The sequence below is a fragment of the Ambystoma mexicanum genome, chromosome 12 (genome assembly GCF_040938575.1).
Source record: "Ambystoma mexicanum isolate Mex_15411 chromosome 12, UKY_AmexF1_1, whole genome shotgun sequence".
NCBI classification, from domain to species: Eukaryota; Metazoa; Chordata; class Amphibia; order Caudata; family Ambystomatidae; genus Ambystoma; species Ambystoma mexicanum.
Window position 1 is genome coordinate 1,236,027,537 of NC_090936.1, and position 12,700 is coordinate 1,236,040,236.

General features: G+C 45.2%; 1 protein-coding gene across 1 annotated transcript in view; it reads right to left on the minus strand.

The window, feature by feature from the left end:
• STAB2 (stabilin 2) overlaps positions 1 to 12,700 on the minus strand; it is a 1,783,079-nt gene that overhangs the window by 918,657 nt on the left and 851,722 nt on the right. The window contains exon 39 of the mRNA XM_069629923.1: positions 9,567 to 9,662. Within this exon, the coding sequence (XP_069486024.1) occupies positions 9,567 to 9,662 (96 nt within the window). The remainder of the gene's footprint in view (positions 1 to 9,566; positions 9,663 to 12,700) is intronic.

Here is a 12,700-nt window from a genome sequence, read left to right on the forward strand (position 1 = left end):
AGATTCAGGCTTCACAAGGTTATTCCAGAGGATCTGGAGATGGTTCTGGGTCCTCTTCAGATCCTAGGTTCCCTAAAGATCGCTTGACTATTGTATGGGAGCGAGGGGTCCTTAGGCCCCCTCGCGTCGTACGCTCCTTAGTACACGGCTTGGACCACGTGCCTCTGGTAGTGCGATTGCCCCTTGCCCTTATGTGAAGTTAACCACGGTTGACTGCTACATAGATGGGACTACTGAGCAGGACACGGGGCATCCATCTTTTGTGCCCCCTTTCGACTCCATCTTGGGTAAACAGGCCTCACTGCGATAGTACAGCAATGCTCAGCTCCCCTTCCACCTCAGCAGCCAAGGACAAAGACACACACACAAGGCGCGCAGGCAGCTGGCTGGCCCCCACCCTTGCACTCCCCCTGCGAAGGCAAGCTCTGCGCTTCCATTCTCACGCTGAAGCTGGAGAAAGTTGCAGCAATCAATATGCTACAGTTTTCTTCCTCTGAGATCACTGTTCGTCTGAGAACCGGCATGTGAACCAGGATGAGCTAAGCACTTTCTGCTCGATTCATCTTCATAAACGTGCAAGCCACCTACCCCCATTAGAACAATGTATTGCCATTCTGACCCTGCAAGCCCTGTAAGGTATTTCTTTCAAGTGCCAGACCCTCGCCTGTGCTGCGAAACCCACCCAACACACCCACTACTAACCTTAAGCATTTTTACTACTATGTATGTTTTTACTTGTACTAATGGGTTTGAAACCTAGAAAGAGATGCGAAACATAGCCTGATTCTTTTGCATGCACAATAAAGGTCAAGGCCTTCAATTAAAGCCACGAATGACCCAATTGTACTGACAATATTCATTGTGTGTAACCTATGTAGAAATGTGACAAGTACATAAAATGTTTTAAATAATTTGTTATTTAGTATGTAACATATTAGCTTAGGTAGTGACCACAGTGACCGGACCCTGACCTGCATGGAGCGCAAGATGTTTGACGTCCGTCAGCTACTCAGCCAACCAGGAGGAAGAGATGCTACTCACAGCTACAGCACCACACCGTCTGGCCAATCGGGTCCATTTAGTATTTTTTGTTAGAGTTACTTTAACTAATATAAATGTTGGCACTGATGTAAAGGTGGGAGAGTTTTTTGGGTTATTTCCCAGCTGGAGAAATAAACCATCCTTTGAACTCTTGCAGCCGGGTCTCAGTGCCTCTTTCCCCGACAAGGGGTTGTGTTTGCTTTTTATTTTTCCTCTCACACGTAGTAAGCCGGGGAAAGGCACCTACACTATGTACGAAGAGAAGATTGTGAGGTACAAGGAGTGGGTGATGCTGACAGGATTGCATGGTTGATCAGCAGGCTGCCCCATTCTGGCTGCGGTGCCATTATGGAAATGTCAAAGGCTGATAGATTAGACTTTGTAAAACTAAAGCAATCTCTGATCCTCAAGTTTGGGAAGGGTTGCCCAATACTTGAGGAGGTTTAGAAAATACAAAAGAAAGGAATGTATGACCTATATACGTTTTGTTGATGATTCTTTGAAGAACTTGTGTGGCTGGATAGAAGGTTATCAGATAACCACCTTTGAGGGCATGGTCAATTTGGTCATGCTTGAACATATTTTTGCCTCTTGTTCCCCAGAGCTTAAGCAGCAATTGGCAGAATCAAAGGAGTTAAATCCAAAGAGGCTAGCAATTGCTGCTGACTTATGGGCTTCACATAGAGTGTCCCATAAGGGCAAGCTTGCTTCAGGTAAGCAGGAGAAGGGAAAGAAGCAGAAAGCGAAAGAGGGTGGGGATACTGATAAAAATATGTCCAAGAAGGCCCACAAAAAGTGTAATAAGGGGAAGTCATCAGAAACAGGTCAGGGTAGTGGGACTAACCCTCCCAAGCAAGTAAGTGGCTACTCTAAGCCTCCCTATGTGTCAAGTGCCAGTGGGGCTTGTTACACTTGTGGAGCAAGTGACCACAGGAAGGGGGACCCCAAATGTAAGTGTAATACCGTGGGGGTCCACTCTGCTAGTCTGGGCTTCTCTCAGTATGAGGAAGAAGGGATAGCAGGGGAGGCCTTCCCTTTATACTGCATTCCCTCAGAGGAAGAGTCTGAAGGTAGTCTAGTTTCCTTGGAAACTAGTAGTGCTGGGGCATTGGTTCCCATCCCAGTCCTATTGCATAGTGATACTTCCTATAAGGATAGTGTTCAGGTAGGAGGTGTAAATACCTCTACTATTAGAAACACTGGGCCCAGGCCTACAGCAGTAGCTTCCTTCATGGTAAACCCACAGGTTCTTGCCAGAGTTCATGTGGGGGATACTCAGTTGGCTGGTAGGCCCTCTCTTAATGTTCCAGTAGCACCTGTCATTCAAGCTGTGAATAGAGAAATGGTCAGGGCATCTGTCAATGTTAGGAGAGTGGTTCCTATAAGAGTGCTGGGTGAGTTGAGTCTTCAAGACTTAGGTCCTGATAGGCCCTCACCAGACCCTTCAAGCACTATCTCTCAAAATCGGGCTGTTTTAGCCAAGCCTAAGATAAAGCCTAGGCCTAAGGGGAAACCCATGGCCAGTGGAGTCAGAAACAGAGGCAGAGGGAAGGAGTATATTCCCCCTGCCTTACCTACAAATAATGTTGAGGTAGATGGAAGTGTCCCTATTCCTAGTTTGGAAGAGGAACCCCAAGAAAACATTGCATCCTATGGGCCTCCTCAGCTGCCTAGTATACAGGTAGAGGAGAGTCCTAGGAGACCAAGAAGTATGGGCTAACAGAAAAGGAAACCATCATGGCTAGGCCTGTGGAGAAAGGCCTGCTTCCAATTAGAGGATTCTCCTCCAGTGAAGCAAAGAATTCACCAGGAAGGTGGGTTACTGCAAAGTAAGCCCACAGAGCCCACCAGAGCAAACCTTGAGAGGTTGGAGGTTACTCAGGTTGTGAAGCCCTTCCTACTACAGTTGGTGTGTGACATTCCCCTTGTGATGCATCCTAGTGTCAGGATATCACCTGTGTAGTCTAACACACATTCCTGCTGGCCCATGATGGGAGTCCCGGGGGAAAACCAATGTAGACAGGGGTGAAACAAGAATTCAATTACTCCAGAGTTCACTTTCAGGGGTGAACTCCTTGCTGCCATAGACAAGCCCTATTATATTAGCCCTTTGACTCTGGAGACCTCAGGCAATAGGTTGCAATTGGTGATTGCTGATCACAACCCCATACGACTTTGTGCCAACCCACAGGGAATGACTGCCAAGTCAGTCATTGACACCTTACTGAATGACAGCTAGAGAGGTAGCTCCTCTGCTGTGCTCAGTAGTGGTCAGACCCAGGGGAGGGATGGTGAAGTAACCTGTCAAGTGTCACTGAGCTGCCATCCACAGGATGGTCTGAGAGAGAGATCTGTCAGATCTCTCAGGAGTTTGATTGGAGCTCTCAGTGAGCCCCAGAGAAGGAGTTGGGACCTTCTCCTGTCAAACCTGTTCTGCAAATCCCTGACTACAGGTTGCCATAAAGTTTCCTGTGAATAGTATGGAGGATTTTATCTTGAGGGATAACATTGGAACCCTGCTTATGGCTATAGAGTGGGAGCCAGAGAAATCTGTGTGTCTCCCTGCGCTGTGCCACAGCAGCCCTTCTAATGGCTCCAGTGACGATGGCCTAGTGTCTTCCTCATGCAAGAAGTTGGTGTATGTGGGGACAAGATGCAACCTCTTGTCATTGAAGAACTTCATGTACAGAACTGGGCAAACCCCACTACCTAAGCGAGAACTTTCCTGGGATTCACTGGAAAATACAGGAGAAAAGTGGCAGCCTATGGAAATATAGCTGCCCCCTGACTGCCCTCACTACTCCTCTCCTATGTCCCTTTTGTGAAGACCTAGCAATAAATCGTAATTATCTGTTTATATGTTAAACAGATCAATCAGCACATTGTAGAGATACAGCATTTCTCAGTATCCAAAAAACATGTATATTTATCTATTTCCTCTTGCTCTTTTCTTTTTATAAAAAACAGTACATGTAAACATGTAGTCGCTTATATCATAAACCATAAATCAAAAAAGACACACTTTCCACTGGAAAAGTTAGTGGGTTATCACATCATAACAGACATTTTTGTTTTTTTGTAGGCCTATTTTTTAACATACAACAATTATTTTCAAACAGTTATTTTGAAACCTATGGATAGAATTGTAAGACATTAGGGATGTGGACAAATAGATCATACAGTCTAGCACTTATTTATATATACATATAGTGCAAGGGAGTTTTTTGTAATTAATATTTGATGTTATTTTGTTAGTCTGTGTATCATAGATTTTAGCCAATCTAGAGCCAAGTCTGTCATTTCTGATACCTATGGAGTACGGTATGTTGGGTAATGGTCTAGTGGCGAAGTGTTTCATCCAATTGATGGGGGTTAGAGTGCAGTGTAAGGTAAGAGAGGTTACAGCAGCAGGTTTGAAATGGGTGATGCTCGTATTTGGTTGTGGTAGGAAATGGGTGGGTCTAACGGTCATAGCCAGGGGGCTCCGCTTAAGGGGAGGCAGGAATTTAGTAGGCGTAATCCATGGTGATGGTGAGGTGGGGGTTGTCATAGTTATGAGTAGGCACTTGGTCTGAGGTGCTACTAAAGCTGAGGCATCGTGGTTGACAAATAAAAGCAAGTAGCAATGTTATAGTCAGGGCAGCGGAGGCATACATGGTAAAGGTGCGGTGGCTAACAGGCACATGGAATGAGGCTGTCGCAAAATCACAGAGCGAGTAGGTCATGTGTAATGGAATACAGTTATGTAGAATACATAGGTTAATCGATATACATATAGGATACAATGTAAAGAGGTACAGGTTGTTTTGCTGACACCGTAGATGTAAGAGCAAATGAATGCTATGTCAAACAGCGTATGCATGATGGGTAGGGCAGAGTACAGACATATGGTTATCAGATCAGAAACGATGCGTATGGTTTTCTTAGTACGTGTATACCATGGTGGCAATGCGATCGGGTGAGCTAAGCAATTTCCTTAAGTCACTCTAGAGCTTACATGAGTTGATAGGGACAGTGAAGCAAGTTTCATGCAGATATCTGGCCTGGAACCACAGTGAAGGTAAAACTTAATGCAATTGCGAATAAGCGTGTCAAAGCTAGGATGGCTGGTAAATGCAAGAATGAGATTAGACGTGGAGTATGGCGGTAGTTGCATTGAGCAACATGGACTATAGCGACCTCCATTGGAAAGGAGGGGTGAGGGATTGGCGTGAAGGTTAATGCAGCTTATCTTTGGATGGTGGCTGAATGCGGTCACGTCAACCTAAAGCAGGGGAACGGGGCACGGTAGCATGGGCCAAGCGCGGAAAGAGCAAAGACAGGGCCTTCTTCTTGGGCCGGCTTCCGCCTGCCAGCGGAGATGATTGGTGCAAATAGGGCTGCGTTGCTTAGCAATGATTCAACAACATCGGGGTCGGATTGTGGAGCGCCGGCCATTTTGGGATGAGGGGCCAATGGAGAACAAAGGGGAACAAGCGCGAAGCACTTGCCTGCACACAATAATGAAGAAAAGGGAAAGTCTTTTGTATGGACCTTTGTATTGCATTGAATGATACTGGGCCTCATTAGAAGTTTGGCGGTAGCCATGCCAGTAAAACCGTCAGGCTTTCGCCAAACTTCTGAAAATTTCCAGGGCCTGCGAATAGGCAATTACTGGGTCATTACGGCCCTGCCGGACCCGGTAATTGGTCTTTTGCGGGCGCCGGAATGGAATGCACCCCATTCCCATTTGAGCCCCATAGGGCTCAATGGAAATGGGGAGGTCGGATGCACCGGCACCGTTATAAACGGTGCCGGTGCATCCGACATGCTGTGCTCACAGGTGCCTTTCTGCACTCATAGTTTGCCGGTCCGGGAACTACGGTACCGGCAAGCTTACCGGTACCGTAGTACCCGGACCAGCAAACTTATAATGAGGCCCACTGACTTTTACGGCCTATGTATGCTCCTCGAGTTGGTTTGCCCCATCTGTATTTTGTTGTTTTGTACGATGTGGTGACTTAAATGCAATAAAAAGATTAAATTACAAAAAAAGAATATGTTGAAGCATGATAACATTCATCAAGCCACCAAAAGTGCTTAGGTCATGCCCTTCAACCCACCCACACAAGTTATTGAGTAATTAATTTCGGTTACCCAAGTGAGATTTTCTTTCTTTTTGTTACCTCTAAACCTCTTTCGGTAACGCTACCAGCAAACACCATAAGGTGCTTCCACAGCAGCGGAACACTGCTTTTCCACTGGTATCCCACTGCAAACCCCACATCCAGCTGATCTTTGATCTGCTTATCTGGATTCTCCTGTTTTTTTAGCTCTGTGCTGTTTCCTAGATTGCCTTGTCCTGCGCCTTCGACCCTGGATTTAATTGCACCTGTGGATCAGACGTTTGACTTTGTGTTTTGAAATCTCTTGGACTTGCCTCGTGTAGACTCCCTTCTACTTTGGAGTTTTGTTTTTCCTCTTTTTCAGGGGCCCTCCCTTGCGATTCTGTGGATTATAATCTGTCCTTAGACCTGTATCCAGCTTCCTTTTTCCCAGGACTTCCTTATCCCGGACCCGCATTTTCTGCTTTCCCCTCTCTGCTTTGTGAAATAGGTTTTCCACTTGTGAACTATCATATCACTATATTCTACACCAGAGAAGTAAGGAGGGGTGGGAGGAAAGGCAGGTACCATATGCACTAAACAGACCTTTGTATTTCCTTCCCTACAGCAGGGAGTTATTCTGGTGATTGACCCCCACCTTTTCGTCGGGCCACTGAGTGTAGAGTTGACATCTCATTCCTACACTGAGAGGTTGGGAGAAATGTCTTAATCTCCTGAAGGGCTATGTAAGGGCGGGCTAGTGTGACATCAACATCATGATGGAAGTAAACTTCTGCAGTTTCCTGAGAACCAGCGGAATTACAGAAATGGTGGGAACGCATAGAGAAGATTAAAGTTCCACTCAGCAATCAATGCCTCGGGAAACATCATGGTGATTACACTTCATACAGTGTGGGTGCAGTTGTTTTTCACAGCTCTAAGGCCCAGGCTGCCTGCAGCAAAGGCCTTGGGCCCCATGGCATCCATCTTCTTGCTTTCCCTGAATGGGGCAAAGAGGGAAACATGGCTGACTTTCAACCTGCAGTTGAGGCCTGTACAAGCAGACTATCAGGCATGGGGTGGGTAGACAAACAGAAAAAACAGATCAAAGGGAGCTGGACGCTGCTTCTTAGCAAGGTGCTGGCTAACAGCCAGAGCAGAGTAAGGTTCTGCTGCATGTCCAAGATAGGGGCATCAGCAGCTGGATTAAACAGTCTCCCTAAGAGGATGCGGCCCCAGGAAGTCAATCAGGTCAAACTGAAAAACAGGCTTTTCAAGAGCAGACCATCTGAAGATTTCCAAGTCATGGCAATGGTCTTCTGGAAAGTACTCAGAGGCTGAAACTTGCATGAAGTCAAGCTCTGTGGAGGCGCTCAACCCACTTGCATCCCCCAAATCAGATGGCCAGTTCTGGGAGACCATCATTCTGGCAGCAGAAATCCTCAGGGAAGTTATCCGCTTCACCATACTACAAAGGCACCAATTCATAGGGGATGGGGTCATTCTGCTCCAAAAAGATATGCAGCATTTTCTAAATCAAATTACTATGGGAAATCAGAAAATACTTCATAGAGGTACTGGCAGCAAATCTGAGGAAACCGACACCGTAGTTTGATGACCGAAGGCTTAGCCAAGCAGACCTGGAGGTGTGCAGACTCCAGTGGAGAAGCTGGAACCGAGCCTGTAGGCATGTAGTTGTGGACCAAAGAGTTACCTCTGACTGCACTGAGGCCAAGGTCACAAGTACCTTGACCAAAATGTCAACCATTGGACACCCTAATTCCTTGCACTACTTGGGTGGCACTTGTGGGGAAAGGTATCTTGAGTGCAGGTGGCGATTCCTCTGAGGTGGCAACAGTGTCCCTGAATTCGGGTGATGACTACTTTTTCTAAACAAAGGCGAAGAGAAGTGGCATCTAGCGTTATCATTTGGAGGGCAGGACTTCTTCAAATGCTTCTTCTTCTTGTTTTTTGGGCAGCATCTGAAGACTGCCATTCTTCAGGCTGCTTCTCTAGGACTTAGGCCTTATTGGGAAAAAAGCTCTGATGCCATTGGCTTAGATGGCATCCCATTCTCTCCAATGTGGAGAAAAGTAAAACGTTCTGTGGCATGCTCCCGAAGGTCCATGGAAATAATCAATTTTCAGGATTCAAAATCAGTAAAGGCAAACCTTTTGGGGATTTCATCGAGACAATTTCATCCTTAACGCTTGAGGCCTTCAGTGTGACAGGCATGACACAGGTGTTCCAAACAAACTGCACAGAGCACACTGAGTAAAGGAACTGAGGCTATGGGGCACTGCTGGCTTTGCATATACTGCCCCTCATGTCAAATCCACTACCATGGCCAAAGGAGCCAAAGCGCAGCTGTACTGTATCCCATGGAGGATGAAACAGCTTCTGAAGACAGCTGGCAATTGAGAAGATGTATCTAAGATCCTTAATCTGGGGAAGAATCCAACAGGGTCATTTTAAAATCTCACTACCAGCAGATGAAGGTGATTCAGGAGCGTAAGCAAAAGACTATATTAAACTCCAATCTTAGAAGAAGCTAAATTATAAAAAACAAAAGGACACTGCCAAAACGAAAGATTTTAGCACCAGTAGGAGAGACGACGGCCAAACATGGCAAGGACTGAGGACTAAATCTAGCAGTAACAGTCCATTCTCCATCCCAGCGGCTGGCACCTCTCCCCCATGTCTGCCATTTTAATTTCTGGCCCCTCGCCACTCATAACTGCTGAACAACCTGTCCATCCTGGACCACTTACATGTCCTCACCTGGTCTGCTCCCTCGCCGGCATCTGTGGACAGAGTAGTGTCTTTACTTTTTCCTAGGATGGCTATATTGCTTTGTAACATATTTTAATGGGCAATAGGTCCATGCTTGTTAGTTAAAGCCCATTTCCCATTAAAAGAAGGTTGTTAACACCCGAGATGCTTGCCTGGAGTGCTAATATTGTTAATAACCAGGTGTTTGGGTCTACACGGATGGTGGTTGCCTGCAAGCCCAAGATGATATGCCTGAGCACAACACAAACACAGTCATTTTAACAACGAAATCAGTTGTATTAAATTTAAAAATGTCACTATCAATAGAGTAGGGTACTTTAGGCATGGTGAATATTTATTTGAATTTTAAAAGCAAGTAAAAAAAAAGAAAGTTAACCCAAATATATGAAAATATTATTAATTATGGTCAAAGTAATGCAAACAGTGGAAAAAACATGAAATGACACTGCCGAAATTAAGACTACAGGAAGTAAACAGATAGCATAAGAGCACAACAGAGAAGTGCATTAACCATACTGCTTTTCCCAAACATATATCTCAGAGAACTTTGTTGCTCTATACTGTAGGGGAACGAGTTGGTCTTGGAAATCAGTTATATCTTTAGGAATGTTGAGGTCACCATGGAGGATCATAGCAGAAGGGTCTTACCGCGCTCACAATGGACGCCTCTCCAGCCAGCATCGCAATTGCAGGAGCCGTCTCCATCTATCCCCTCACTGCATCTCCCATGGACACACAAGCATTCTAGAAGGAAGAAAAGACTCTTCTCAGCTTTCATTTTTGATGTCACTTCTACTGAACAAAGCCTTTTCATATGCTGCAGTGTTCTCATGCACAGTTTCCATGGGAAAGTTCCACCCTTTGCCACATGGATTCAATCCCCATATTAAAGTCTTGAGAGAAATCAATGCTTTGATCTTGGAATTTAGTGCTGAGTGGATAGTTGGACATATACTGGCAAGACCTGTGCACTGCTGCCAACAGTGAAAAACAGTGGCATAGTCCATTGTGCAGTGCCAGATACCATCCAAAACTTCACAGGCTCCTCTGCATGTCCCATTGTTGGTACTGGCCATTCTCAGTGATAGGCCCTTATCATATATCATAAATGCACAGAATCTTTTAGTACAGAATGGGGGATGCGTTCGGTAAATGAACGCATCGCACCCGATATACCGGGTAACCACACATTTAATAATCACCAAGGTTACTCCACAATAGATTATTTCTGTATCTCGTTTAGAGCTTTGGGACACGATTGAGGGCTTTGAAGTGCTGATGGACCCCAGTAGTGACCACCACCCAATACGCCTAAAGCTGAATGGTGACTTGGGATAGGGAAGCCTCAAAGATATCCCTGTCTGCACGGTAAAACCAACTGTTGCCTCTACTAGGAGAATCAATTGGGCACGAATCCGGGATTCTGATTTGCACACAGACACATTGGCAGAGAACTTGCCCCTTACAAATAGTATCCTCGAAAGAAATGCAAACCAAGGGCAGGTATTAGGACAGTTTACGAAGCTGCTGGGGGTTTTGACTAAGGGCTTTACGGCCCAGTTAAGTAGAAATGCGAATTTCTGCAAAAGAGGGTTGTTTGATGTGTCCTGCACTAATGCAAAGAAATAATTCCAGAGGTATTGAAAATTCCAACCTGTACGAGGAGGGAGAGTGCCTACGCTAAAGCGTATTGATATGACATGATATGATATGGCATTTATAACGCGCAAATACACAAGTGTTTCAAGGCGCGATGAGGCAAGGAAGGGGGAACAGAGGAAAGACAGAGACAACGATCCTAGAAGGCCAGGTGTCTAACAGATCGCGCAAGTGCATGGGAAGGGGGGAGGGGAAAGTGCGGGGGGAGAAGGGGAAAGGACAGTGCAGTACATGGGATAAGAGAATAAATAAACAATAAGTAAAAGTACAGCCAGATGGTGGCAAGTGCAAAGGTAAGTGCAGACATCAGGTATCAAGTGCTGGTAGTGGGACTGTAGGGATACAGAAAACAGTCCCCAAGTGCTGGGGTTGCCAGGAAGGCACTGCAGGAGTGCGACTGGCGGGAGAGGGGATCTGGGCCCGAGATCAAAGGGTGGCCAGGTAACCAGTGCAGTCTCAGCCAGGAAAGTCAGCAGGGGAAAGGAGGAGAAAAAGCATAAGCAAAGAGAAAGGTTTTGAGGTGCTTCCGGAACCAGAGATGATTCTCCTCAAGTTTCAGGTAGGCTGGTCCAGAGGGAGACCCCAGCTGAAGAAAGAGATCTACCACCACTCGTTGCTTGGAGAAGCGACTGACCCTTAGGGAGTTGGAGGCGGATGAGCGAAGAGCTCAAAAAGGAAGATATTTAGGAAGAAAGAGTTGAAGGTATTGAGGCCCCAGGCCCCAGAAGGCCTTGTGGACAATGCAGAGGGTTTTTGAAGTAACTGGAGACACGTAAGTATTTAACTCTTATTTATTAACTTCTCATAAGCCGGCGTCCCACACAGCGTCCCTCCTTTCCACTTCGTACCTCCGCCAACCGTCCTTCTCAGAACGTTCGCCTTTCTCCCAACATTCTACATATTACATCTCACGCGCCAGCGGGGACACAGAGCGTGATACATACATATTAAACTTAACTGAAATACAACATCATTCCCCCCATTACAAAATTGATTAAGGAAAAAGGCTCTACCTAATGAAATGTAAACACATGTGTGTCAGGTATAATAAATAAAAACATTTAAAACATAACACATGTGTGCCGAATTGTAAAACTGTAACAATTAACACATAACAGAGTTTAACACAATGTACAATTCTTTTACCAATAACCTGTATATGGAAATTACTTAGTTCTGCATGACATAATCTCTAGACCAAAACGGTAACCTTTTTTCCCTAGAAATACGCACACTCTTATTGTCAAGATCTACCACAGCTCGTTGAGTGTTAACATCTTCAACTCGTCTCAACACATTACCATACCTACTCACATTTTCTGATCCATTTTGAATTATATCATCTCCAAATAAATCTCTTCTCCCGAATTTAACCTGTTCAATCTTTTCATTCTTACCATTCCACATCCATTTACTAACTCTGTCCAAATTCCACACTGATCCTCCCTCAACTCTAACTGCTCTCCTGAACACTTGTAACACCTTGACAGGACTACTGTATTTAGAGTCACCTTTCATAACATTACGACCATGCTTGATTCTCACAAAATCTCCTGGTGATATTCTCATCTTAACCCTTCCAGAAGACGTGGTCTTTCCTGGTGACACATTTCTCCTCATTACGTTTTCATCAGAATTACGCAATTCCGTGTTTCCACCTTTCCTACTATTAACCCAAACAGGATTTAGTAAGGTATTTGGAGTTCTTCCCCTCATCAATTCAAAAGGAGAAACTTCCATTCCTCTTTTAACAGACATCCTGGTACTCCATACTCTCTCCTTAATAACTTCGTCCACCGGTATGTTATTACTTAAGGCTAACTCCACCGCCTCTACAATTACACGGTTATATCTCTCCACCAATCCATTGGTTTGTGGGTGATACAACGACGAAAATCTCCATTCAATACCTGTTTTCTTGGCAAATTCTTTCATTTCTCTACTTCTAAACTGAACTCCATTATCACTCACTATTATTTTGGGAAACCCTTCCCTTCTACAGATTTGCATTATGAATTTTATCACCTCATCAGTATCAATCTTTCTCACCGTTTTGACTTCCACCCAACCTGAATAGTAATCAACCAAAACCAATATGAATTTCTTCTCTCCACTTAACTTCA